The following is a 27941-nucleotide window of genomic DNA, read 5'->3' as shown; positions in this document are numbered from 1 at the left end:
CTCGGTCATCGCGACTTCTACTTTGTGTGCTGGTGACTCAATCACACCTAAGTACTAGAATCTGTACTTTTACTAAGAAAGTGTAATCCTATGTATAACATACATTACATTTAAACACTTTCTAAATGACATTGTGTAATCACTCTTACAAAAGATTTTATAAATACGATATATGTGTAAGAATATAAGATATGGGTGTCAGTTTAATGAATCATTTCAATAAACCCATCCAGAGGTTTCTATGTTTTGGAAGTGTCAGTGCGGAAACAATTTTGATCGGATCCCTGTGTTCTTGAGCGTAGAAGCATGATTGACTTTATAACAAGTTTAATGGAACGGCGGTACACCGAACGTCCGGTAAGTTATTGGTATGTTAATATATGAACATTGTTTCTGAATGATTGACACAATCTAATTTAATAGCCCATTATTCACGGGGTTTTGAACACACTCCTCAAGGTAAAAATAATAACAGATCTATCCTTCTACTGAATTATACACTGGTATATATGCGTGCGTGCGTGTATGCGCATGCGTGCTTGTGTGGTTGTGAACAACAGAATCCAGTGATATAAGCTCTGGGGGCTGTATGTCCAAATGAGAAAGAGTCCGGATCAGACAATCCAGTGACAGCGACTCTTTACTCAGCATATTCATGTGAGAGTCTGGACCCGATAATTTAGCGGGACAATAGCATGTCTACTGATTTGGATATAAAAAAACCCCAGCATTTAGGGCATATTGCCATCCGACAATGAGAAAGTACCGCCATCGTGGCAGATACGTGCACAGGTGTAGAGAATGTCTGCACTTCTAAAAACTATCCAAATCCGCATAATATACGTGCTGTTTTACACACTCTTAACACTGTGACTCTTAACAACATAATGCTATTAATCCCTAGACCATGAGCTATTTCAAACATGCTTGTATGCTTTCAGTTAACTCGATGACATGTGTCAACCAAGTCAGTGAGCCTGACCACCCGATTAACGGGATCGCTGACTTGGTTGACACATATTATCGGTCCCCGATTGCGCAGATCGATGCTCATGTTGTTGATCACTGGATTGTCTGGTCCAGACTCGATTATTTACAGACCGCCGCCAGCTGGAATATCGTTGAGCGGGGCGTAAAACTAAACTCACTCACTCACTCACTTTCAGTTAACAGTAAGCGTGTGTACAAGACATGCACGTAATCTGTTAACTTCCATACCGAGGAAAGATTGGTAGGACGCGACCGAGGATAGAACCACTGACCTCACGTTCTCCGAGCAGAGACTCCACCCACTAGACACGGAGGGGATCTCACCGATATATGAAGTCATGTGAGCTTCAGCAGGATGTTAATAACCTTTCTGGACAACGACTTCACTTTAAAAATCCAACAATTACATGTTACAAAAGACAGTTTATGATGTAATACTTGGTATGCAAATGAGTGTGAGTCACATCACTATATCAATACATTACGAACTGTGACATGTTAGACATTCACAATAAAATAACCACAAACATGAAATTGTTACAGGAGTTTATTTTTGAACCTTTTCATTGATTATGTACAACGTTGACTATACACATTACAAATCATACACACGACAGGGCATAGAGAGTAATACACCCGATAGAGAGCTACATCATACACCTGTTTACAATATTGCACCATTGGCGACGCCTTACACGACGGTAGACATTGTTCAAAGAATATGCTAGCACTTTCAAACCTTCAAAAGCGGAATCAGATCCAAACGATCCTCCCAAAGCGCTGACTGCAAAGACTTTCAGCCTAAAATACTTTTTACCTTTGAATTTTGTCAGTAATGATACTTAACTTGTTCTTAACTGTGGAAGTTTAAGACGTTTCTCGTTTCTTGTTGTGAGAGATGTGCAAGAAACATGTACCAATAATAATTATTAGTTATTTCTAGGAGCGTTTCAGAGCCAGATCTTGTCCATACATCACATATTTATCCTTCCATTGTTTTTTCTTCGCTTGTTTGTTGTTTAACGCCACGCTCAACACTATTCTAGCTATATGGGCAGTAAATGCACTAAACCGAATAATCGAGTGATCAACAACATGAGCATCGAGAAACGCAATTGGGGTACGACATCTTCTCTGTGACGTCCCGGATCTACTCTTGAATCTCGGTACCACCTTCCCACTCTTAATCAGTTTACGGACACATATTACAAAGGAACCAACGCCTTTTATCTGTAATGGCTTCATGTCTGTTTGCCAGTCAAAGACCACATTTAGAAAGGGTTAGTCTATACCAAGTGGATAACATACTGATAGCGTTTAAGAAGTACATGTGGAGCAGCCAGACGTTTAAAGCATGCGCTTGCCAAACTGATATTTCCTGTTCGAATCTTTATATGGGTACAGTACCTGAGGCTCATTGTGTACAACAAACCCGGGTCACAAACGAACAGTTAGCTAAGTAACAGTGACAGTAACATCAGCGTTTACGTTCCAGAGATTTATTCTTGCGGATAATATGATTGTCTAAATACTGATTCTGTTTATACAAAAGGGAGTCAAGCCCTATGTAAGATTTGAGAACAATCTTATAGATTTAATCTGGTCTTAGCACGTTAGTGTTTAGACAGAAGAGATAAAGATTTTTTTTTAAATTTCGTGTCCTAGGTCCTAGCCCACTCAAGAAATACTCGGCCTTGTGACACCGGCACGGGTCCTGCTTAATCTGTCTGCAAAGAGTGCGAACGTGGAACTGCTTGACTAAAATGATGCGTTAAGAATTTTAGGGTCGTATGTTTTCATTGGTTTTCTGAAATGCCAATCAGTTAATAAGATTTTTGATATAAATAAACATACATTCGATGTAATATGTTATTCGTGATCAGCATTCGAAATAACCACTGGGTCGGTAGCTCGATGCTCGGTAAAACTTCCCCGGCTAGTAAAAATAGAATGGCGGTAGCCAGGTTTGCAAGGGTAAAAATGTCAGTCTGTGAAAACATGCCAAAAGCAAATGGCGCCATGGTCTCGTTTCCACCCTGATTGACTGACAGAGTATTTAGCTGGACCGCCACTGTTTGAAATTTGAGCTGAATCATCTAGTCCTGACAGTATGTAACGTTGATGTTTAACTTTCAACTTTATGAAAGAAATAATAAGTAACTAATTTTGAGAGTTTTGTATCTTCATTTAGTTCGGCTAGCAAATTTTCATTCGGTCTTGTAACCTTTAAAACTTCTTAGCCCGGTTTACTAGTGATCCCCCCAAAATATTTCATACACTGGTCGTGATCAGTCTATGTCGGGCAGAACTTCAGCGAGAAAGATCTGTGAGCGATTGTCTCGTGGTTATCTCATATCTTTACCTCATCACGCTATTTGTCAACTGATTCACCTACACAATAACACCGTGCTTTACAGACAAACACGGTCATGTTAATTGTTACAGCGACTTGAATAGAATTTAACGGGGCTGCCAAATTCTCAGGGCCGCACCCCCTTTAACCTCAGTTTTAGCCAGAAAACACAATGAAATACCATTGGAGACAACAAGAATATTTACATTTATACATACGACCAGAGAAGGCGCTCTGGAGCAAATATAACTCGACTGTCCACGCTGTCAAAATGGCCTAGTCTAGTAATTGTTTATCATGCAAACTTGCGATTGCGGGTAATCTGATTATGACGTCACGATGTTGTTTGAAATGAGATGCCCTTGGCATTAATTCTCAATTTCTTATTATTCCTTGGTTCAAATTATGCGTGACTTAAACAAATTCAAAGTTGCGTGGTGGATGATATGACTGGGCGCTTGTCTCGAGATAGCTGTCATAGACATTTGCGCCGGCTGAAGAGGCGCGGCCGTATCGACACACCCAACTCGCAAACTTTAACCTTTCAGACAAATCGGATACTCCACGATGTTTTGCTCAAGAATCATAAAGCTTAGAACTACATGCCCCATACCCTCAGATACATATATGTACAACAAAACAATAAAGATATTACCTCATGAACAGTTCTTATACATAGTGCGATATATGTTTACCTTTAACAGTTCCGTGAGTCCATATCAGTTTATACACAAAGTTCACATCGTCCCAAGATAATCACCATCACAAATATGGCTATAATCTGAAAGTAATTACTAAGGGTAACCACATCATTGAAACAACGAGTTTTGCACATAAGTTCACCTCCGAAGCCGAATTCTTCAAGAACCACGGCCTGTGTTTTCTATGGTTTGAATGAGCGTCGTGTGGAGGTGGTATGTCCATTTTACCCAATCTATCATTTGGCTTATTTCTACCTATTGTGTTGCTGTTCCTGTTTCTGTCTTTGTCCTCCTCGCTGTGAACGTGTGTGTGGTCCGTGGTCTTCTGCCCAGGCGCTAAGGTCGTTATAGGTTTGAAGGTGAAAGAACAGAAAGCCTCATCTTCTAAGTTCGGTTTCTTCACACACTGCCACGGCTCAAAGTTTTGGATTTCTGTCAGTGGGGTTGGGTTCCTCATCCACTCGATGGCTTTGCTGACGGTTGTGACATACACGTCGTCCATGGAGGTGAGCCGCTGGATGAACTCATCCATCGCGTCTAGGTTGAACTTGGTCTGGAGCCAGACGGAGTGAAGGTTAACGTACATTGGTGCTCGATTGGTTCGGTAGTTTCTGAGAAAGTTCTTCCATAGAAGCTGGAAGGCTTCGTCTTGGTTCCTGGGAGCGTTTTTACAGAAGTCTACATACGCACATGGGAGGTGTTCTCGGTAGTCCATCATGACCACCACGGGGAGAATCCAGAACCCTGGGTACTGGTTCTTGGGGCATGGGCTGATGTTGCAGACTAAGGTGTAGGAGTAGTCAAGAGTGAAGGGCCACATCACAGGCGAGTACACATTTCTGGGAAAAGGGTACGTCATTGTAGCATCGTAGGTAAAATTATTTTCGTACAGAATATTAAACATGGTGTCCCCTGTAGGCTGGAGGAAGGGGCTTCTCCATCCTCGAATGTCCTCGATTGGTATCTCGGCCAGTTCGGCAAGATTCTTCTTCTGTTGGACAATTTCTTCCCGAAGATCTTCGTCAGATGCTTGACCCCACCACGAATGCGGAACACGATGAGATACACTATGGTCTGCGATCTCGAGACCGCGGGCATGCAGCTTCTTCAACATGCAGTAGTCGGTGAAGTTGTTAGACACAAACAACGTTGATGCTACAGGACAGCCGTTGGGGTTGAGCCTGCTTCGATCCGGGGGAAACAGTTTCATGTAATAATCCCAGTTTTCCCAGTTAACGGCGTCATCAAATGTGATAAGAACCATCTGTGGGATCTGTTCTGGTTTGAATCCCCCGGGAATGTTGTGTCCAGGGCAGCGGCAGTCGGGTAGCTTACAGTTAGTTGCCGTACATCGGTTCTCAACACTACTGACCGTCTCGATAGCGACGTGCAGGAATAGTGCAAGCACAAACACTACCTCACCTTTCATGGTCCAACACTCCTGTGTCAAAGATTGTTCCAATCTTTCAATCCTGAAGTAATGGCTTCAAAGTTGAAGCTACCTCCTCACTACTCAAGAGAGGAGATGTCCAAAGTGGCAGCGTCTCTTAAAACGCACAGGAGAAATACTCAGTGTGATCTAAATAGTTTCAATTCACCGCCTCCATGGCGCATTACGTTTCACAAATCCTCATTCAAATGTAACAGTGGACTGTAGAGGCACTTGTAAAATTTAGAAATGATTTCTAAAATTCACACATTAGATCTGTAAGGCGAGCTAGCGTTGAGTCGGCGAGGTCTGTAATTAACTAGCAAACGCCAATTCTCAAAATGTAAGCAAAGGTCAACAAAAGGGGTTTAAATACTCAGCGGTGACAGTTTGAGCTTGCACAGATAGGACTCGTGGAGCTATTTAGCCGGAGATGAGAGCAGCCGGATGTTAACCCCGGCGGAGTGGACGTGAGGCACGGAGCGACAGACGACGTCGTGCGCGTTGACGTGTGTGTTGGGTCACAACCCGGACTAAAATCCGCCGATCTGAAAGGGCCGCTTCTTTGTAGACGGACGCGTGTTCAGATCGTCCCCTTACACGATAAACTTGGTAGTCGCCGTTTGCGTGACGACGTGAACAGCCGCGGCGCACAGTGTTTGTGAGATGGCATCATTGACAATCACAATGTCCAAGGCTGTGCACACTAGTAGCCAACAAGAAAGACAGTATGCTCATCTGGCTGCTTCTAGTATTATTTTGAAACTTTACATACATACACATGATTTAAAATGATTTTAAAACTATTTGTCGAATAGAAGGATCTTATAGCTATTGTAGCCCGACTCCAAATCTGCTTACGATGTCTCTGTGGGTAATTTCCTCGCATTGTCCTAATGTCTGAACGAATTAACAAATGTTACTATCCAGATTTTGTCCTACTACTGCCAGGGAAATTTGTTCCAGATGTGTAATACTAGCATGGGGGTAGAAATACTAATACATTCCAATACTACTAATAACTGCGTATTTATTCTTAAATAAAATTAATATTACAAAGACCATTTTATGGTAATACTTCCTTGAAGCAGGATTTCATATGAAATGAAAAACGTTTTTTTTCATCGTAACACTACCAGAGAACATGCTATCCTATTTTATCCTGTTTCTACCAGGAACAGTTTTTGTCCATTCCGTGAGGTTATCGTTGATTATATCAGGGACTAGACAAGTACTTTTATCCTAATATCCCACTACTTTAAGACGTTATAACATTAAGACCAGGGACTAGTACGTTCTTTACCTTGGAGGGGCGATCGGCTAAGGGCCGAGTGGTTAAAGCGTTCGCTTAGCACGTCAAAGATCCGGGTCCTATTCCCCACATAGGTACAATGTGCAAGCCCATTTCTAGTGTCCTCCGCCGTGATATTTGCTGGAATATTGGTAAAAGCGTCGATAAAACCAACTCACTCACTCTTTACCTGAGACGTTATGCTCTTATTTTATCCTGGACTCCTTGGCTACTTGCGGTCTTACTACCTAAGTGTTTAGTTTTAATCATTACTTTGTTTTTCTTGTTTTTATGTTGAACACCAACTTCATAAAGACTATCTGTAAATAACTGAGTGTAGATGGGAGAGTAATGTACTGGGAACATGATCCACCCCGGCGCTGAAGTGATGAGTGAGTGAGTGAGTTTAGTTTTAGGCCGCGCGGAACAATATTCCAGCTATATGGCGGCGGTCTGCAAATAATCGAGCCAATCGAACAATCCGGTGATCAACAACATGAGCATCGATCTGCGCAAATGGGAACCGATGACATGTATCAACCAAGTCAGCCAGCCTGATCAACCGATCCCGTTAGTCGCCTCTTACGACAAGCTGAGTCGCCTTTTATGGAAAGCATGGGTTGCTGAAGGCCTATTCTACCCCGGGTCCTGACGTGATGTCATTCAAGCAGCCAAACCACCGAGCCTGACAATCCGATCCACATAGTCGACCATCGTATCGATCTGGGCTACCGACATGCATAGGTCGATTTATAACATTCACCCGTTCACCTTCTTGGCAGTATAAAGAAGTACATATGTAAAGTGCGGTCCTGTTCTATCTACGGGGGCGTTTGGGTAGTCTAGTGGTTTAAGACCTCCACTCGTCACGTTGAAGACCCGGGCTCGATTCTCCGCATGGATACACTATATGACGTCCATTTATGCCGTGATATTTGCTGGAATAAAGCGGCGTAAAACGCAACTCTATCTATGTAAGGCCACTGGGAAACATTGCTAGTATGCCGAACAGCAAAAGAAACGCAAGTTTCGAAAAAGAAATCCCATAGAAAGTAAGCGTTCTTGTTTATGTCTTCTATTTTAAAAAAATGACAAAAATGAGGTACGTTTCATTTGCTGTTTAGTATGCGTTTACCGCTTGACGTGTTCGGGAGACATTTATCATTCAACTACAGACAGAGGTCTGTCTTGTCTGTCTATCGCATCGCAGAAGTCACAGGCACATTTCTCTGAATGCCTTTGGGCATACAGGTCATTAGGTCATGTTTAACGTTGTAACGTCCATCTTATGGTGATATATTTCAGTAATTCCATGTATAGTCAAGCAGTTCAGACATGCTTCTACAATAGCCTAGGTGTATCCTAGCCATTTGTTCTTTCAACACTAAATCCTTTACTTTACATCTATAATAAAGAGGATTTCACTGAGCTTCCAAAACACTCGAAACCCCAAAGCTATTGAAATCCAGAAATAGGTCTTTGAAATGCAAAACGAAAAGCTACAATCTCCTTGTTTATGTTGCAACTAAATTTAGCATTTAGCATTTCTGCTTTCAGGACCGATGCGTGTATTTTTGATTTCACAAAAACAGTATTTTATATGACAGTGAAAATGCGATGACATTTGAAAAGGTTTTAACTCAGAGCGTGTGTTTGAATGACAGGGGTTTTCTACGGTCACAAATTCCAGAAACTGTCTAACCATTTCCGGGTGGAACGTCGAACAAGGCTAGGCCTCATTCCATCAAGCATGGGTAGGGTACTGCAATGGAGGTAATGATGCAAGTTTCACATTTCCCCGAGAATTAAACATCAGCTCATGTTCGCTGCATGCCTGGAATTTGTAACCACGGTTTAATTCCAACTGGCCACACAGACCCATGTTTGCTGTGGACTTAATCACACTATGGTTTATAGTAATACCAGAGTATCCCTTCCCGTCATGCGTCGGGGCAACCAAGCCCCTCGTGACGTCATTAACTTCAACTTACTTCCTCCCTTTCGCTAGATTTAGATTTAACATTCTAATCCTAACATAGTTTGTTTTAATATTTCTCAAATCGACTTTAACGAAATAAAATATGTTTTTTGTTTGTTTAAACCTTAAACCGATGGTTATAAAGATCATTAACCTAACATTTCTGTATATCCGATAGACTTATCTACAATAACATGTCACGTGTGTTCCCTAATTGGAAACATGAAAGTGTAATAAAGTAAAGAATAAACACTCTAAAGAGCAAGTCCAAACAATATTTCAGTGTGATTAGCAATGAATGTGTTTTCAATTAAGATCACATAAGTAAGACAAGCAACATAATTTCAGGCTTGGCTACATTTATGTTCTTTCTTAACCATCAATATTTACTTTTGCGTTTCAAATATATGAACAGATATTTAGAATCGCGCGTGTGATCAGCAAGTCATATACGTACTTAACATTGCAATATTTCTCACGATATTTATATATTCTGAAGCAGCTGTAATAACATATTTATGAATACATATATCTGACTGTTTACACTTGGATGGAGTGCAAGTGTTTCCTTATCACACAGCACCGAGATGTTTTCAGAGGTGTGATTTATAGGAAACATCGACATGATATATTGACTTAAGTTTGTACTGTCCCGGAATAACAGCTCACGGGCCTGAAATAAAGCCGGGTTGTCTCGAACAGCATGAGCCAGTCATTTGAGAAAATCACGTTTTGTTGACGTGACATGGAAGTAAGAGAAAAGAGACGATCTATCACACTAGTGCATCCTACCTTTTGTCTACTCATTTATTAATATTTACCGTTATGGATACCATTTTGGTGTGGAATTCGTGACTGCATTTCTATGTGTTTTGTCTCCTCAATGTCTAAAGCTATTTCTGTCGTAAAACGTACCATGATGATGATGATGATGATGATGATGATGATGAATGTAACAGATATGATTTGAGAATAGAATTGATGAAACAATGGATATGACTGATAGATGGAGTACCCAGAACATAATACCAAAATATGTTTGGTATTGAAGGGTTCAAAGCGTTAGTCCATGTTTTGTGTCCTCCACCGTGATACTACTGGTATATTGCTGATAGCGATGTAAAACCCTGTTCACTCACTCACAGAGGTTCCTATACTCAGTTTAGTTTAGAAACTTTTACTACTGACAACAAAGTGCTGGAAACCAATTCGAGGTCCACTCGAAATGTAACAGGTTCTCGGTTGCCTGATCAGCTCTATTCCACATATTAGACGGTTGTCTGTAAATAATCGACTGTATCAGGCAATCCAGTGATCGACATCATGACCTTTGGTCCTAAGTAGCCCATGCTTGTAAGAATTGACGAACGGGATCGGGTGGTCAGGGTCGCTGAGGTGGTTGACACATGTCATCGTACTCCATTTGAGTATACTTATGCTCATGCTGTTGGTCACTGGATTGTCTCATCCAGACTCGATTATTTACAGACCGCCGCCATATAGCTGGAATACTGCCGAGTACAACTCAAGCAACCAGCTAATCTTAATCCTAACCAAAACCTTGACGGAAAAACAACTTTTGTGGACACTGAAAGGTCATTTCACAGTTTTTGTTTGAAACATTTCAACGGGATTTTCAACCTTTAAATCCTTGCTATCACCAACAAAGCATCGTCATCAAAGAGTAATGGAGACTCGACCTTTCCTTTGGAACACGACTCAGAATGGTCTTTCTTTGTGTGAGTGTTTCATTCACTAGGCTGTCCATGTTTAGCCACAAGGCAGATGGTATCTGGTTTGACTGATCCCTTTAACATTAGATAAGAATGCATTACATACACAGGCATGGAGGGAATGCGGAACGTCTGGATCACTCTGTGAAAGATAACAGGATAACAATGTAGCAAGAATATAAGTACACATTATCTCTTTTTTTGTGATAGCTCCATGACCAATTATTATTTTTAGGAATTTTAGCAGTGCAATTCAGACCATTGCTAACATACAGAACTTTATTATGATAGTTTTGACTGGTTTGTGTCAATCATAACGTTTGTTGCAGTATTTTGGAAATGGGCACTATGAACTGGAGCGACTGTGGAACACGTTCTGCATCATATTCACGTTGCTCCAAATTCGTCATGTCAGACTTGACGTCGAAAGCTATGAAAGTGATCTTTAAAGCCTCTCTAAAATATCAGAACAGATTCATAAAAAAATAATCCTGGTTAAATGTAGCTCTTAATGGCGACAGAGAAGAGTCATGTTATTCTAGCTTTTAAATATACGATCTATACAAGTTCAACTTTACAAAAGCCATTATTTGTTTCTTTCCCCATCAATTAACCTACTGTGAAAAACACACATTCTAGCTCGTCTACTCTATCAATCAGTAAGACGATGCTTCTTCATTATATAAATATATTATTTGGCGAATGAACAGAGAAATCTGAAATGGCGATAACTGTTACAGTTAGATATGAGAAAACATCTACACTGAACTACAAAAGAAACGTCGTACATGTATCTACATACAACATATTTGTTACTTGCTGATGAACAGGTACTGATATGCAGTAACGACTCTCGTCTGAAAAGATGACAGTCCTCCACTGCTGATAGCGCCACTTTGATGTTGTTGGGCCCACAGAAGACGTGCCCAACGATGTCGAACTGTCAGGACAGGACCCTGAGCTGGACGTCGACAGGTCAAGTTGAAAGTTCTCAGCTAACGACGAACTGTTGCTGCAGAAATGGGTCTGTTGTGGGTCCCAATAGTCGTTCGAGCCGATTCTGTTGCTCTGCGGAAGTGAACCTGTAAGTGCTCCCGGTGAAGATGACGACCTTGGCGTGCAGTTGTTACCTTGGGACGGACACTGCCCGGATGATCGTTGGTGCTGTTGGTTGCATTGTAACGCTCCCGCAGTCTCTCGACTGTCCGAACACTGCAGTTGAAGTCGTTGGCAATGACCCGTGGACGTTGACCAGCGTCAAGACGTCCGATGGCTTGTTCCCTCTGATTTCGAGTTAGACGTGGCATAGTGATAGTGTTCAGGAATCAAATGACAGGATGATGGTTGGGGTCCCTTTCGTATCCACTGTGCCAGGGATTTACACGTGCATTATGCTTTTCAGAAAGTTGTGTTCGAGAGCATTACCATGTTCACGGAAAGTGTATGTGTTTGAATCCTACACAGAAGTCTCATGTCTTTAGGATGATGTGTTATGAATGGCCAATGCCATATTTGTAATGTTACAGTAGCATACACTGTGAGTGAACCTATCAAATTCAAATATCAGGTGGGAGCAGGATGACTTTGAAAAGTGCGACGTTTCTTTTGTAGTTCAGTATATTTCTACTGCTATGATTCCCTTCCGTTGCATTATGTATGAAAACGCAATCGGTGGCAGTCAACGGGCTGGACGCATCGTGGAATAGCTAATGAAATATCATAATTAATTCTGTTTCATTAATTTAACGAATTTTAATTGCCGTTAAAATATGGCGACAACCTTTCGGAAGCCAGTAGTTGGATAGTTTCTAAACATATTTTTTGGCTCGTGAAGATTTTTCGAGTTTTCGACGTTTCAAACTCCCACAGAACGGATTCTACACTTGGGATCTATGTCTCACTTTGTACGTAAATCTACTGGCTTGAAATGCGTACATAGCTTCACATGTGTATACAGTGACTCTTTCTGAACTCGTCCTGAAACGCTTGGTGCGTTTACACACCTCGTTATACACTTTTCCCTTAAAAAGAGTGTTAGAACCCTGTCAGGGACAATATATTCCTTGAGGAATGATGACAATTTTTATGGATATACAAATTCCTCTTTTTTTCTGTAAAAAGCGACGTTTCGACATAGATTCTAAGGTCACTTGACTGACAACATTGGTATCTGTGTCGAAACGTCGCCTTTCACAAAATAAAAGAAGTTGTCTATCTCTCATTATTACCCATAAAAAATTCTTCAATCGCCATCAACTTTTAAAATGCCCATCAAAGAAATATATACCTTCATACCACTTTTTATGCGTTATAAGTCCCCGTGTCCGAACCCATAACCAAAGGTTCCTGGCGTGACCATGGCCCAGGGATCGAACACAGATTTGAGCCCCCGGATGACTAGGCTACCGTGTTTGTGTGAGGTATTTTTACACCACTTTTAGCAATATTCCAACAATATCACACCCGTGCAATCGGAAACAGGCTTCGCACTTGTGGGGAATCGAACCCGCTTTGATCACTACGCTGTCCCATCGCCCCCTCGTTTGTCGAGAGTTACATCGTTCCTGGCCACAGCCTTTATCATACATGTGCCTCACACTTAATAAACACCACCTTATCGCACCAATTTTCTCACCATGAAATGCACTCAAACCCCTGCACATCGTACCTCCGACTTCTCATCATTTGCACTCAACGTTTTGACGACTCATTGGAGCAATTCTGCCCCAAGACATATGTATGCACCAATGACCTTGAGAGACTGCGCAGTGCAATGTCCTGTCACATGAGAAGATAGTCAAACAATGGGAAACACTTCTTTCTCTTATCTCGGTATGAACGTCAACTAATCAGACAAGCCCCAGGGGTTTCTTTCATATTTTGTCCTCAGGGGATCGGGAGTTGCATTACCAGTAAAAACGAAAGCAAGACAGCTTCCTTTGTCTGTGTGACACTAACTTTCCGTTTGTGAACTTATAACCACCATCTTGACTTCAACAAATCACCTTGACATATAACAGGGACACGAATCTCTGAATGCAAATGTTTGTGTTCTTAGTGATCAATGTCACGATCCCTTCAATACAGCACAATGAATTACATAACCACCTGGGATGACCTTCAACAAATGTCTGGGAAACTTCTTGTTAACTCCTATGCCACCTTAGCTATTCATGTATGTCTGATTTGGTAAGATCCCCCTAAAAAGATGAAATTAGCATGGTCTGGGGGTGACACCGTAACCATAACATCGTCAAATCTGACAACTATGACAGGTAGATATTGAACTAATATAAGTAACCAGTCAATAACATATCCTTGTATGGGTGGTTTTAATTTTACCCAATGATTTATAATATATTAAGCCTCCTTGGCATGAAACTGCTCATTCAGACTGGTGGAGGCTTTGTCTTTAAGTTTCATTGTAAAAGCCCAGAGTCAATAAGAACCTCTTGACCAGCCTCATGTCTCATTGTTGGCAGGAACGTTTATATTCGGTTTCGGGTTCATCAGTCCAATAGTTTTGGAGATGTTTACAGAAACACGGTGATATAATTTTATCTTAAATTAAAAGCCTGTCTCACATGACAGGCTAGACAATCACACTTGGTTTTCATGGGAGGTAGTCTCTTTGACCTGGTACCATTTCACAGCCTGTTCTTTAAATCCGCAAATGCACATACAATTCGTGAATACAAGTAGTCGAAAATATAGAAATGGTTATTGTAACAACAGGAAAACCTGTATCAAGAACCTCAGACCCTTTCCAATAGGACTTTGACTCTGTAGTGGTCCCAGGTTAGAGCTGGTCCCTGAAACCTACACTGGAGATAGGTTGTGATTGGTGACTTTGTTGACCAAAGGACATGTCAGAAGGACATGTGTTGGTGCACACAATATCAACCCCTGATTTGTTTGGACCAAAGTATATTATTTACAAGCTTCTGCCATGAATATTGCTTAATGTCTTGAGTACTGCCAGTGGAAAACAACACTAAACATAACAAATTAACATTAAATTATGAAATTATCGTTACAATGCTTGTTTGAACTTCATTCATTCTTTGCCATTATCTGAGCGATCAGCACTCAGCAATATTCCAGCTACATGGCAGCAGCCTGTAAATAATTCAGTCTGGATCAGACGATCCAGTGATCAACATCATGAACATTGATCTGCGCAAGTGAGAACCATGACCTGTCAACTAAGTCAGTGAGCCAGACCTCTGATTCGCCTCTCAAGACAAGCATGGGTTACTGAAGGCAAATGTTCTAACCAAGGCCTTCACTTGTACTTTGTCACTATCTCAGCACTAAGTCCTGTCCAGGTGAATAATTTTGTTTATTAATTCTGTAACCTTGTTACCTTTTGTATTAATTTTTGGAGTGAAATTTAATATTAAACAAAATTCTTAGAGATTATTTAGCTCAAAATAATATTTATTTCAATTCACAGTATGTCATTTTAGTCAAAACAATGCACTGCATAAAATAACATAAAACAAAACATAAGGGCATCTACTGGCTAGTAAATCACAAGTCTCGACAAGACTAATTCACTAGTTGTAAGTGAATTGGATATTCCTGAATTCAATTACAGACATTTCCTAAACATCACTGGGCCAAATACCTCTCTGAGCAGGCACAGACAAATCACTGATTCTACAAGTTGCACACCGAATATGAACAGGCTGGGACACTCTTTACTGAGTGAAAACCGTCATACCTGTGAAAAAGTTTCTGATTAATGTACATACTGAAAAATATTACCTGTAACACAAGTGAATTGTTTCATGTCGCTCTTAGCAATGTGAAACAATATCAGGGCAGGGGAAACCAGCAACTGGTTTTACACATAGAGCCCATGTGGGGAATTGAACAGGGGTCGTTGGTGTGATGAGTGAATCCTTTAAGCTCTAGGCGACTCCACTACCCTTGTAACACAATGAATACGTGCCTCTGGTCACAAATGTGAAAGTGGTAACAGCCCTGGTTTAGTACACAGGGTGGTCTAAGTGACTGCTGACCTTTCACTTATGAACACATCTTGGGCAGCATATGATTTCTTAAGATCTATGCAGCTGTTAGCTCAATGCAATGCTTAAGACACTGGCAAGTCAGCATATATCTAAATGTGAAATGTGAAAAAAAGAAACAAAAGTAACATACCATACTTTGTCAATTTATTGATATACATGTAAACAAATCTGTATCAATGGCCTATATACAAATAGAATATTTCCCCATGATTGCACCTAAATATCACAAAACTAATTGTTAACCATTAGCCCCAGTCTTTCAGCTGTAAAGATACCAATTCTGGTCGAAACAAAGCATCCATGACAGAGGTGGTGACAATCATGAAAACAGGGTCAATAACCCAGATACGTATCTTCTTGTTACACACCAGGCATTCAGTAGGAAATCACTTGCTTCAGAAACTTGGACAGTATAAGAGAACACATCACATCATCTTGTCAGTATTTCTTAGAATTAACAAATCCTTGACAAACACTAAAAGCAATACATGAAACATCTATGAGTCATCATGTACAATATACAGAGGACAAAGCTATTTTGCTCCATCTTTCAGGATATTGTAACGACCAAAAATATACATGAAATGTTAATTTTAGTAACTGCCTTCTGTGAAAAGAAGTGCAATATGGACATGCACCAGCATTCAGACAAACTCATATAGAGAAAAAATACTCTCCCCCGGGAAATCACAAAGTATGATAAGAATCTCATGGTAATGTGCTTGTGATGGAACCTATTAAGCTTGGCAACGCAATACATCGGCTGGTGTCAACTTATGTAGGGTTAAGCAGGTCACTAAACTGAGACTACCAAGTCTACTTTATAGTAAGTTCTACCTTATTGTTTGCTCTATGACTGCTCTTGGACACTCTCACATCATGAGGAAAAGTGTGGAAATATACACTGATATGTGTAACTCCTTGAGAGAAATGAAGATGAATGGCTTTCGCTCCTGTATGTATACTAACATTTAGGACTTGGCACATGTTTTATAGTTTGTAACATCATCCAAATCAATTGTAGATTTTATTCCAAGCTTACAGTTACCTTTCACATCAATGAAGTAGTTGTACTTTAAAAATGCCTAACATTTTCTGTTTAAATACCAATAAAAGACATCTTTCAGCTATAGCACAACCAGAGCTAAGAGGAACACCAGATACCAGACAGCTACATCTGTATTGATACAATAACATTTAAAGTTAAGTCATCTGAGTGTTTGAGGAATTATAACAGTTATTCCATTCATACTAAGCAGTTTTTAAAGACAACAATTATTAAATAGGCTAAACTATCACTATCATTCAGACTTCCCACATCTACACATTCCAAATGAATTGTATACAGCCTTTTTGCTAATTGTGACGAACCATTCATCAGGAACACACATTCGCTGATAGTATGTTGAAACCAAATTAACCCACTGTTAATACTTTCAAACCACAACATGACATGCAAATGTGAAAATATCAGCACAGATTCATATTATTTTCTACAACAAAGGATGCTAAACTGATGACCTGATCACCCAGTGTTACATACATCCCACCACGAGGTGTTGCAGTTCTAGGAAACACTTTGCTTCAGATGCCTCTACCAAGATATACCATCCTTTGATGTTTTGATTCATCATTTAGTTAACTAGCCACTTGACCAAAAAATATTGAATAAAATCATATTAATATTCAAGCTAATCAAAGAACCCAATATCATTCATCTGAAGAGAAACCATTCAGAAACAGATTTAAAGCACTCTGCAGCTTCTTGACTAGCAATGAACCAGCATGGATAGACGTGATGTGCACTGGGTTATTGTCCTGTACCGCATTGACACATGTGTACCATTACAGAAATATTGATCAAGGATATGAAAACCATTAAGAACAGACATATTATGAATATATTATTCCGTAACACAATTTTACCCCCATGGCTTGAAACAATTCCAACATGAAACTTCTTCACACAGCATTTAATAATACTAAATGGTGGTGAAAGACCCTTAACACATTTCATATGACCATGTGCATATTCCCACGTTCTGTACAGAGCTCCATCAAATATATTCTTCACTGATGAGGGATAGTGCTTAAAGTTAACAGTGAACATCTTGGTGTCAATTTTATAGCTCTCAAAAAACTTGAGATAAACTTATTATCATAACATATCACTTGATGTATGACAAAGGCTTGTATGAGTCAAACATAACAAAATAATGTACACAATAAAATAGGCAAAACCAGAACAAAATGCTACAAGGAAATGAGCTGTTAAAGAAAATCTGTACACTTTCTATATACTTACAACTGATGAAGTCTGTCACCAACTCTGTGTCGGACTTCAGCAGTCTCGCATTGCTGGATAAAATCATACATTAACTATATCATCACAACTAGAACCAGAAAATAAGAAGTCAAAAGGATGCGTGAAAGAAAGAGGCATTGGATGTTCCTAACTGATTATAACACAATTATTGACATCTCTAAAAATATTCAGGATGGATTAATGTACATAAATTCTTTTAATAATCACCATAAAACTCATTTTGGTATTTGAAAAGGGAAAAGATTCTTAAATATCAATGCTGTTCAATATGTTAAAAGATATAATGCCGATCAAGTTGAAGATCTGAAAATATTGGAATGTCTAGTTCAACGAAAATAGTTACATTAAGAACCAATCACCCAGTCTACTTCTCTTTACTATTTCTTTACATCAGCATTGGATTTCAACAATGTGTTATGCCTTGCATTAGTGTCATTTCAACTAAAATAACAAATCCAGTTTAATTGCATGGATGATTGTGACAGGTTGTGTTACCATAGTTAATGCTATGGTTAAAGGGTGCATATTATTGGGGTTAACAGTTCTATGTGGAGGCATGACGCTGGGGTGGGTGGTAGATGTGATGTGTGTGAAGATGAGTGTTTGTGGGGAATATAATGTGTGATGTGTGTGCATGTAGATGTAAGACAGTGATGCTAACAGATACCGACTTTATGTGTGTGTAGGTGTGTGATGATGAGAGGTTTCAGTGTAAACTAATGCACATGGTTGGGACATGTATGCCAGCGAGTGAAAAAGTCTGCAGTGTTATGGTTAACGATAATGATTTCTACTGAAACACTGACATACACATCCCACAGCACTTATTATAACACACACAATATACGACGTTGTGTGCTTACGTTTTGATCACTTCTTATATAGAACTGGCAGCCAGAGACAGATAAACAGACATATGACACTGTCCACGTGAATTCTTCGTGTATGGGTCCCACTGCTTAAATTTGATGAATATCCCAGCCTACCCGTGTTTGAAATTAAGCTCTAAATATTGGGTCTTTGTTACATATGTGGAGTTTAAAGGCTCCTTGATTCACATTCAACAGAACTGGACCACTTTTGAATTCAACCCTATTTGAATATCTGGGAGGCTGTTTAGCACCTATCCTGAATAACTTTCTGTCATGTTTCTACCATCTGATGTCATCATCAATATGAGCAGATATGCAAACAGCACAGTGACCATGCCTGTAAGAACACTACTGATAATGGATAGGATCTGATAATCCAGATGCACAGAGTTGAAGATCTAGAATGCATCACAAGTTGGACAGGATCTGTTTGAGGAAAGGAATACATGTGAAAATGGTGGATGTTATGATACAGAGCAATGATGTATGGCTATATACAAAAGATGGGCAGTCATATCCCCTAAATCATCAAGCACAAACTGTGGGTCTGTCAAAATCAGATGACATAATGATATCTGTTATACCGCCACCTTGATCAACAAAGAAGGTTATTGACCTTCTGTTGGGTACATTAAGGACTATCTACTGTAACCCCAAACAGAATGAGATCAGCTAAAACTGACATCATTCTGTGACAAGCTGGTAAATTTAATAAAGTTCATATGTTCCCAGTCATATACATATCCCACAGTTTTGTATCAATTTGGGCAGGATCTCTACTCTTGGATTCAAGTTGGTAAGGGAACAGATCCTGTCCTGATTTCAAAGGGGACTTGTGTTTCCATAATATATCTCTGTAAAGCCTGAAATCACTGGTCAAAGTTCAAGGCTTAAAACATGAATTGTCCCTCACTTTCCACAAAGTCAAGTTCATGTGAAGGTAGAAAAAGACACCAAATCCATTGAAAGCACAGAATAGCACAAGCTGAAATCACTTGCTGACAGCAGATATGACAGCCCACAAAAGCTCATTGGTTCCTTCCTTCATGCTCTCAGCATCAAAGTCCAGATCAAGCAGTTCCCGAACGCGTTTCATGGCCACTTCATAATCATCATCTGAAAGGGGAGCAAAGGCATTTTCCAAAACGTCTGAAGCATGAGCAAGATAAATGAGAGATAATACACGTTTGTCCATTCGATGGGCATCATTGGTCCAGCGACTGAGAACGGAATCTTGGACTCTCTTGATGAGCTTCTGCTTGACGGTTGAGTCGGTAAGTGGATGTGTGGTCATGTCAAACAGCAGGAAATTCTGTTTCTCAGTGGAACATACACCTTTCTCTACCAGGTTTTTGGCCAAACGCTCTCGTACATTCCTCAATTGATAGCGCAGTTTCAGGGGATTCCAGGTTTCACCTAAAAATAAGTTAAACAATTCATACAATATTTTATGTCCAAACAACTCATCAAGTTCTCTAAGATGAAAGCCTGTTCACTAGCTCTCTACACCATAACTGACCCCAGTAACTTTTCCCCCACGTGGACTGGTTGACCAATACGTTTACAAAGTGATCTGTCATGAACACTATTCTCCTACCTAATTATCCGCTTGATAATTTGAATTCTGGTTTCATTTCAACTATCTTGTTTTCAGTTTTGTGAGAACAATAGCAATAAATAAAGTTTCATGTACCAATCTTGTACTACAAGTATATACTGAGGGAAAACAAATACGGGATCACATAAAAGGACAAGTGTTCACATTTTTTTCAGGTTTCTTCACAAACTTTGTATTTCAAAACTTGTCAAGAAGTCTGGAAAAACATAAATGAACACTTGTCCTTTCATGTGATCCTTTAAGTTTTCATTCATCTGGTAAGATAGTATGTCTGTCAAACTTTCCCCTAATTCACATATGAAGTCCAGCATCTTGGTGGCAGCAATGATACTGTGAGACTAATGAAAGCATCACACGCTGAGAAGGAAATTCCAATTCATTGTCTAAGGGAGACAACTCATACAACAATGTTTTCTCCAAACGTATGGCCTCATGCTGGATAATTTCATATCACGTATGGCCTCATGCTGGATGATTTCATATCAATGCTTGCTTAATCTACTTCACAACTGTTAATGGGGGGAGAGTCTTGTGACATTGGAGAGTTTTTGGATTAATAGCATTACAAATTCCTTACTGCATTATACACTAATTTAGGGTTCAACATGTCAAATGTTCAAATCATGCAATCAAACTGTACTTGGGATAATTAGCATGGTTGGAATACATTCATAAAAATTGCTGTGCATCTAGTCCTCTGTGTACGGGTGAGTGAGTGAGTTTAGTTTTATGCCGCACTCAGCAATATTCCAGCTATGTGGCGGCGGTCTGTAGTCGAGTCTGGACCAGACAATCCAGTGATCAGCAACATGAGCATCGAACTGCGCAATTGGGAACCGATGACATGTGCCAACCAAGTCAGCGAGCCTGCCCACCTGATCCCGTTAGTCGCCTCTTACAACAAGCTAAGTCGCCTTTTATGGCAAGCATGGGTTGTTGAAGGCCTATTCTACCCCGGGACCTTCACGGGGCCCGCTGTGTAAGGTGTGAAGTACACTAAAGTATTTCTTTTCATAAAGTCATTCATGTCAATGTTCTAACTTAAATCTTGATGCCTTATTATATTTTCATGCTTATGACTACACACAAGGAATTTATTATTTTGTTTAAAGAAACTGCCAATTGTACTAGCCTTTTAGGAACAGTCCATCACAATAAAATTAAAACTTTTCCTTCAATGTGATGTTTCTTTGCATGAAGTGAGTGAGTTTAGTTTTATGCTGCTTTATGAACATTCCCATAACATAACAAATGGGGACACCAGAAATGGGCTTCACATAATGCACCCATGAAGGGAATTAAACACAGCTCTTCGGCATGATGAGACCACACGACAATTACAATTACACTTCCACAAATACTACAAGAGGAAGACAAAAGGACAGTCCTGAATTCCAGATACAGTGCAATATTTTCCATGGTAGTTTAGCAACAACCTGTATGACAGTGATTGACTTTTTGCAAAAGAAGTTGACTACTGATCCAGAAACCCCAACAAAACCACAAAACAACGTACCACTTAGATATTCAATCCAGCTCTGAACAGTTTCTGCAGGTTGTGTTTCTTTGATGTGCTTGAGAGCTTCATCTAACAAGACATCTCCTGTAGGAGTGTCTGACTTGCAGATAACCTTGCGATTGAGTAGACTTCGCCTTCTCATTCCCGCTTTCTCCAGCTCCAAACGCCCACGTAGTGCTAGCTCTATCAAGATGCATCCTCTCAGACCAGATGATATACAGTCATTCCAGAAGGACGTATAGCCCTGAAACAACAAACTCACAATAACTACACATCAAAAATAAACAAATGTTACAATTAACCTTACAGTAAAGACCAGGTTAACAGCAGCATCTATGGATATGATGCCCAAACTAAATTTTAATTGATATGCATACAGATGAAATATTTTGGGTGTCTGAAAACCCTGATACACAAGGCTTGACCTTAGACAAGTGTGTGTGTGTGTTCAAAATTACCTCTGTTCATCCAGCAGAAAATAGGTTCCCAGTGGGATAAGTCATGTGACTTATCTTTTGAACACCTCAGGCAGCTTGGGTTAGCCACGGTAGTAATTATCAGATTGTCAGTGTTTTAAGATTAGTCCTTTTGTGGTGGGATCGATACAAATAATCTTATTATTATTATAATGTTTTACTGATTAAATATGATATCTCTACATATATTTTTATCTATATTTATAGGCAATGCAACACATCTTGTTAATGTGACCAGTGGGTCATCCATATGAACATATCTAGTTCATACCACATAACACAAGACATTGCTCCGAGCAACAAATTAAGCTTTATCATAAATGGAGTATGGATGCCTGAGCTCACTAGAACAAAGTCTGTTTTATTACACTTGGTGTATGGACAGAGAGCTGATCACAGTCTGAAATACACTAAGAATTGTCCACAGTGTCCTTGTAATGGTAAATGTTTATTCATCAAAGAAAGTTAAGATCAGCACCACTACAAATGCAGATAGGTTAGTAATAACAGGTTGTCTAACAGACCTCTGACCGTGCTGACAAACAAAAACCAATGACATTTACCATGTTTAAAAATGATTTATATTATTCAGCTACAGCAACAGTTTTGCAGAGTTCAACTCAAGCTATTTCTCAAACGAGGCATTATATGTTTGTAGCATGTCATGTTTTTCCCATCCTGATAATTTAGTTGTACAGTTTCCATAGAAAAAATAACAAAACAAATCTGATATTGTAAACGTAACAAAAAGTGCTGTCTGCAAATCATTCCACTGTTTGTGCTTCAAAAGCCAAACAATAATGAAGATTCATATTCATATATACTCAACAAAAAAGTTAAGGACCACCCCAATAATCAATATTTAAGCATGATAAGGATCATAACATGAACAATTAAAAATTTTAATATTGAACACTGGGGTGGGACTTAACTTCTTTCGATGAGTATATGTTCCAAACATCATCACCCAAATGGACGTCTTGAATTTTCTTCAGATGCCCCTTATCATAACATCTCAAATAAGCTAAAAGTGACAGTTGTACAAGAATTATACGGTTGTGGTTGCACAGAATGTAGACTGTTAAATGTCTTATCTGATGATGTAAATGCAACTGAAAATACGAAAGTGGTTTGAAAAGAGACAAAGGTCAGTGATGTCGGGAAGTCTGTTTTGTGATGAAAATCAATAAATTTTTCTATTTTCATAATACAGTGATTAAGGTACTGTGCTAAGATGATTCCTATTAGTTAACATTATGGACACAAAACAAATACTGCCTAATACCTGAATGATATAAAAAAAAATATATTCAAGGTTTTGTATGTTTGTGAACAAGATTAGGCACTGAATATTAAAAATGATGTGCCATAAATGAAATGAGTCCCTCAAAGTGAGTTAGTTAAGTTATAGGCCACACTCATCAATATTCCAGCTATATGGCAGTGGTCTGTAAATAAGTGAGTCTGGACCAGACAATCCAGTGATCACTGATCTGCGTAATTGGATATTTATTTAAACAAGTTTGGTTTCTGAGGAACAAAACAAAGATCTACCATTGATACCAGATGTTTAGGTAGCACCACAAAATTGTAAGAAATGATGAAATTGTACATCTCGAGAAAGAAAACAATATTGAAATGAACTGCCCTACCAGGTATGCAAACAAGTTCTTAGATTTCAATATTCCCCTGCAAGTGAAAATGTATTTTGACTGACTAGTATCACCATTAACCAAGTTATCATCTTCATTTCATTTCACTTAAGAAAGAAAGAGAGAAAGAAAGAGAGAAAGAAAGAAAGAAAGAAAGAAAGAAAGAAAGAATGAAAGAAGATATCATTTCAGTTCATGGCACAGAAAGATGACATTTATGTCAACTGGTATATATCTCCCCAAATTAAATTGACAGGTTTGGGGTCATAGCCTAAAAACGCTTAATCTGTAAGTGCAGTTGTATAGTAGTGAGTTGGGGGTTTATGGCCAATTCAGAGAAAGTCACTCTTGAAATATGGAAAAGGTGTTTACTAAATCTGTCTCAAGGCACAGTTGTTTTCAACAACATTATCACAAAACTCGGCCCTGAGATTTTTGCGGTATTGGGTCTACATCACTTATATATAAAAACATAACAGATCATCTATATTCCCACCAATCAGTTGTACAGGAGTAAACAAAATAAACAAGACCAATGAAACATTGTACATAACAAGAAACAATACTTGGCGCAAAACAAACTTCTAATATTTCTGATAATCCATCATTACTCTCACCATCAAAGTCAATATGGCAAACGTTATCCGAGTAAATACTAGGGGGCTGGAAAATGTCACATTGATTAGGAGCTGAGCAAAGAGTGCCTTAACCATACACAATCCCAACTTCGTATAAACATTCTAGGTTCTTATTGATTGTGAAGACCAGGGGCCTGTTTCATATAAGTCTCGCAAGCATAAGATCTTGTAACTTTTCTCGTAGCTCTTGTACCTGGCATACTGTAACATAGGAGGTGCAAATGCTACGAGAAAAGTTACGAGATCTTAGGCTTACGAGAGTTTTGTGAAACGGGGCCCAGTACTCTTTCTTCTCCTTGGAATACGCGGAGAAACAGCTGCCCCTGCGTCCGTCTAGATCCACTGTCCCTGAAGGTTCATCAGCTGCGGAGATCTCGACAACCTTAAGAGTATCTAGTAATGATGAAGGTAAAGAATGGTCTTCATGACAGCAAGTATTGGAATATCTTCTAGAAGAACATCTGGAACAAATTCATGTTTCTTTTTTGATCCTGGACAGTTCATCATCATAGATCTTGGGAACAGGAGTAGAAGCTGTCTTGGTTGGATGAATGAACTTGGTCTTGAAAGAATAGATGTTCTACAAGAAAGACCCCATTTCATGGTTGTGGTTCTCAACCCTGGAGTAGACAGTTCTAACGATGCTGACTAAGACTGACTTGCATTGATCCTTTGAACACCTCCAGTAGAATTTCTCTCCCTTCCAGCACAAAACGTATACCAATTGAAATAGGAATCAATACTACCACGTCCAGACTCAATGAAAATCAATTGTACTTAGGCTAGTTAGCCATTGTTAGCCAGAGTTAGCCATTGAAAGGTATGGTGTTTGGTTCATGGATGTTACTGTTAGTCCCATTACATATTAAGTCCTTATATTTAAATATGAAAACATAAATACCATACATGTAATTAAATTGTTTACTACAAGCAGTTGAAATGAAAACACAAACTCAAAGTTTAGTTTAACTTCAAAGTTTAGTGAGTATAGAGTTTTGTGCTAAGGTCCCAACCAAACGGATTTATTCAATATTTCCTTAAAGTATACAGTACTCTGAGATTTTTAAGGTATCGATCTGACACCGAGTGAGAAATGGTTTCTTTGGCTGATATTTCTGTTCATCAAACTAAATAACTATTCCATAAACTGTTGAGTGTGTGGTCATGATTTTGATCATGATAGCCTTGACATTTTGAATAATAGGAAAATACTTCTGTCTGTAAGTGTAAGTAGCTTTTTTGTTTGGTACCTGCTGCTTTGCATTTACAGGATGCCTTTCTGGATTTAATCCCTTAAACAGACAAATCCATATTCCATGTGATTATTGGTTTTGATTGTGGACTAGACTGCCCCATGAACTGCTCATAATGAATACAAGTCCTTTTAGTTGGTAATTATTCTGTACCAACAGGGGAAGGTACACACATAACTCACTAATTATAAAGAGAAACAGACAGAAAACCCTGTAATCATTCAGTGTGTTAAAAAATATATCTGAGACAAAGGTAGGATGAACTGGTCTGCTTGCTGCAATTACCCTGAGAGTGACAGAAGAAAAGGAAAACATGTTTTGATAAAATTGGCAGATTTGTTCATTCTGGTGACAACACAGCTTAGGATTTGTATGTTCACCTCTACATGCTTTATGCCAAGTCATTTCCTCAAATTTGATTTCAACCACGCATTTGTGATTACACATGTTATAAAGTATTAAAATCTGCAAACTTGCTATGATGTATATACTTTTCCTGTAGTTAGTGCTACACCTGATTAACTGTTGTCCTGTCAACACAAAACAGCTTTTCAAAAATACAAAAATAATCCAATGCATCATATAACCTTGTAGTGATCTACTCTCATGGTTCTAATGACATACATGAGAAAAGTCACCTCACTTAAACAGTTGAATATATTCAGATCTGTTAATGTATAAAGTTTGCATTTGAAATGTCACAACATAGAATTAAACTGCTTACGAATGAGTGAGTTTAGTTTCACATTGTTTTTAGCATGCCAACTCTGGCAATATCGTGGCTGGCGACACTAGAAATGGGATTCACATTGTACCCTCAAGGGGAATTAAACCTGCATCTTCAGCATGAGTGGCCAATACTTTAATCACTAGACTACCCCATCACCTCACAAACTGCTTATGAACATGAAGAATACAATTCCTTTCATTCCGTGGTTATTCTGTTCCATCAAAACAAAAGGGGAAGGCAAAATACATGACTCACTAATATTTTGATTCACTCCAGAGTTACGCACTAGATGTTGATGATTCATAACCATCTTTCTACGGTTGGTTGTCTATCAGTGCATTTACCTGTTTACTTCACACATTCTCAAAGTAGGTGCACCTATTATAATGTCAAGTACAGTGACACTCTATTAGTTATCTTTAATGTCTTGATATTAATTGTTAACAGAAAAAGTAGCAAGAATGACCCCTGTTACAAACAATGAGCAGCCTCCCCAAGTGCAATACTGGTTGACTGGTGAACCAAAGCTGTCAACAAATGAAAAAAATATAAGGAGAGAAAAATGCCCCAAACCAAGAAAGCATATGACGTGAAGATTTTAACAACTGAAACATAATTTTCATGAACTATTCCTGGTCGTGGTTATTGTCTAAATATTGTATTGTGTCCAAAACTAGCAAAAGACAGTTTGACCTGAGGTGACAGGTTGTCAGCTTTGACTGAAGTCTGAACCTTCAGGGGATCTCCACACAGTGACATTCACGAACGTAATTCGAAAAGGTTCGAAACATACACAGTAAAATGCTGACATCTGGCATTATCTGTTTATTGCCACCAGTTCATTAAAATATACCTCTCTGTCCTTCAATCCAAGCAATAATACTTCTTCCATCAGCGTCAATCTTGTTTCTTTCGAGTCATGATCCTCCATTTCCTCTCTCTGATCATAATTATCTTGTACATCATTAGCTTCAGCCCCTTGGGATGCAGTCTTTCTTTGTTTAAGTCCAACGTTTCTCTGTGTTAGACTTGTCATGTTTGTCGTATGGTGTCAATAAATAAAAGTATCGAAGAGTTTAATCTGTTTTCCACAGAACCCACTCCAAAATGGCCGATCGAGTAACAGAGTTGACGTAGTTGTCAAACGAGATTTTACGATATAACTAAAGTAAATATTATTAAGAACGGAAAATGAAACTTTCTGGATTCCTTGAATACAAAACAAAATCGTTTGACTAACTTCGTTAATTTTAAGTTGTTGAAACAAATTATTTTTTATTCCTTGCAAAATCAAAATGCTCAGTTTTGATTGGATAAAATTCAGTGTCCTTGAGCAAAGTTAA

General features: G+C 39.1%; 2 protein-coding genes across 2 annotated transcripts; both read right to left on the bottom strand.

The window, feature by feature from the left end:
• Positions 1–4117: 4117 nt before the first annotated feature.
• LOC137277128 (chitin deacetylase 7-like) lies at positions 4118–5473 on the bottom strand. The gene has a single exon (XM_067808796.1). The coding sequence runs from the start codon at positions 5471–5473 to the stop codon at positions 4118–4120; it is 1356 nt and encodes a 451-aa protein (XP_067664897.1).
• Positions 5474–15641: 10168 nt separating this feature from the next.
• Positions 15642–27740, bottom strand: LOC137278299 (Golgi phosphoprotein 3-like). Its single transcript, XM_067810548.1, has 3 exons — positions 27452–27740; positions 21847–22093; positions 15642–20128 (listed from the first exon to the last, which is right to left on the bottom strand). The coding sequence occupies exons 1-3, from the start codon at positions 27632–27634 to the stop codon at positions 19704–19706; spliced, it is 855 nt and encodes a 284-aa protein (XP_067666649.1). The 5' UTR covers positions 27635–27740; the 3' UTR covers positions 15642–19703.
• Between the last annotated feature and the right edge of the window lie 201 nt (positions 27741–27941).

Source organism: Haliotis asinina, chromosome 3, assembly GCF_037392515.1.
Source record: "Haliotis asinina isolate JCU_RB_2024 chromosome 3, JCU_Hal_asi_v2, whole genome shotgun sequence".
NCBI lineage: Eukaryota > Metazoa > Mollusca > Gastropoda > Lepetellida > Haliotidae > Haliotis > Haliotis asinina.
The sequence above is the reverse complement of the archived record's forward strand: the minus strand, read 5'-3'. Positions and strand labels throughout refer to the sequence as shown.

What these genes read in the sequence shown, in the direction of transcription:
- LOC137277128 (XM_067808796.1), bottom strand. Translation starts at nt 5,473, where the DNA reads ATGAAAGGTGAGGTAGTGTTTGTGCTTGCACTATTCCTGCACGTCGCT.
- LOC137278299 (XM_067810548.1), bottom strand. Translation starts at nt 27,634, where the DNA reads ATGACAAGTCTAACACAGAGAAACGTTGGACTTAAACAAAGAAAGACT. An exon ending in TTGGATTGAAGGACAGAGAG is followed by an intron (nt 22,094 to 27,451) that starts GTATATTTTAAT and finishes TTGTTGTTTCAG; the next exon opens with GGCTATACGTCCTTCTGGAA. An exon ending in CTGGATTGAATATCTAAGTG is followed by an intron (nt 20,129 to 21,846) that starts GTACGTTGTTTT and finishes ACTTATTTTTAG; the next exon opens with GTGAAACCTGGAATCCCCTG.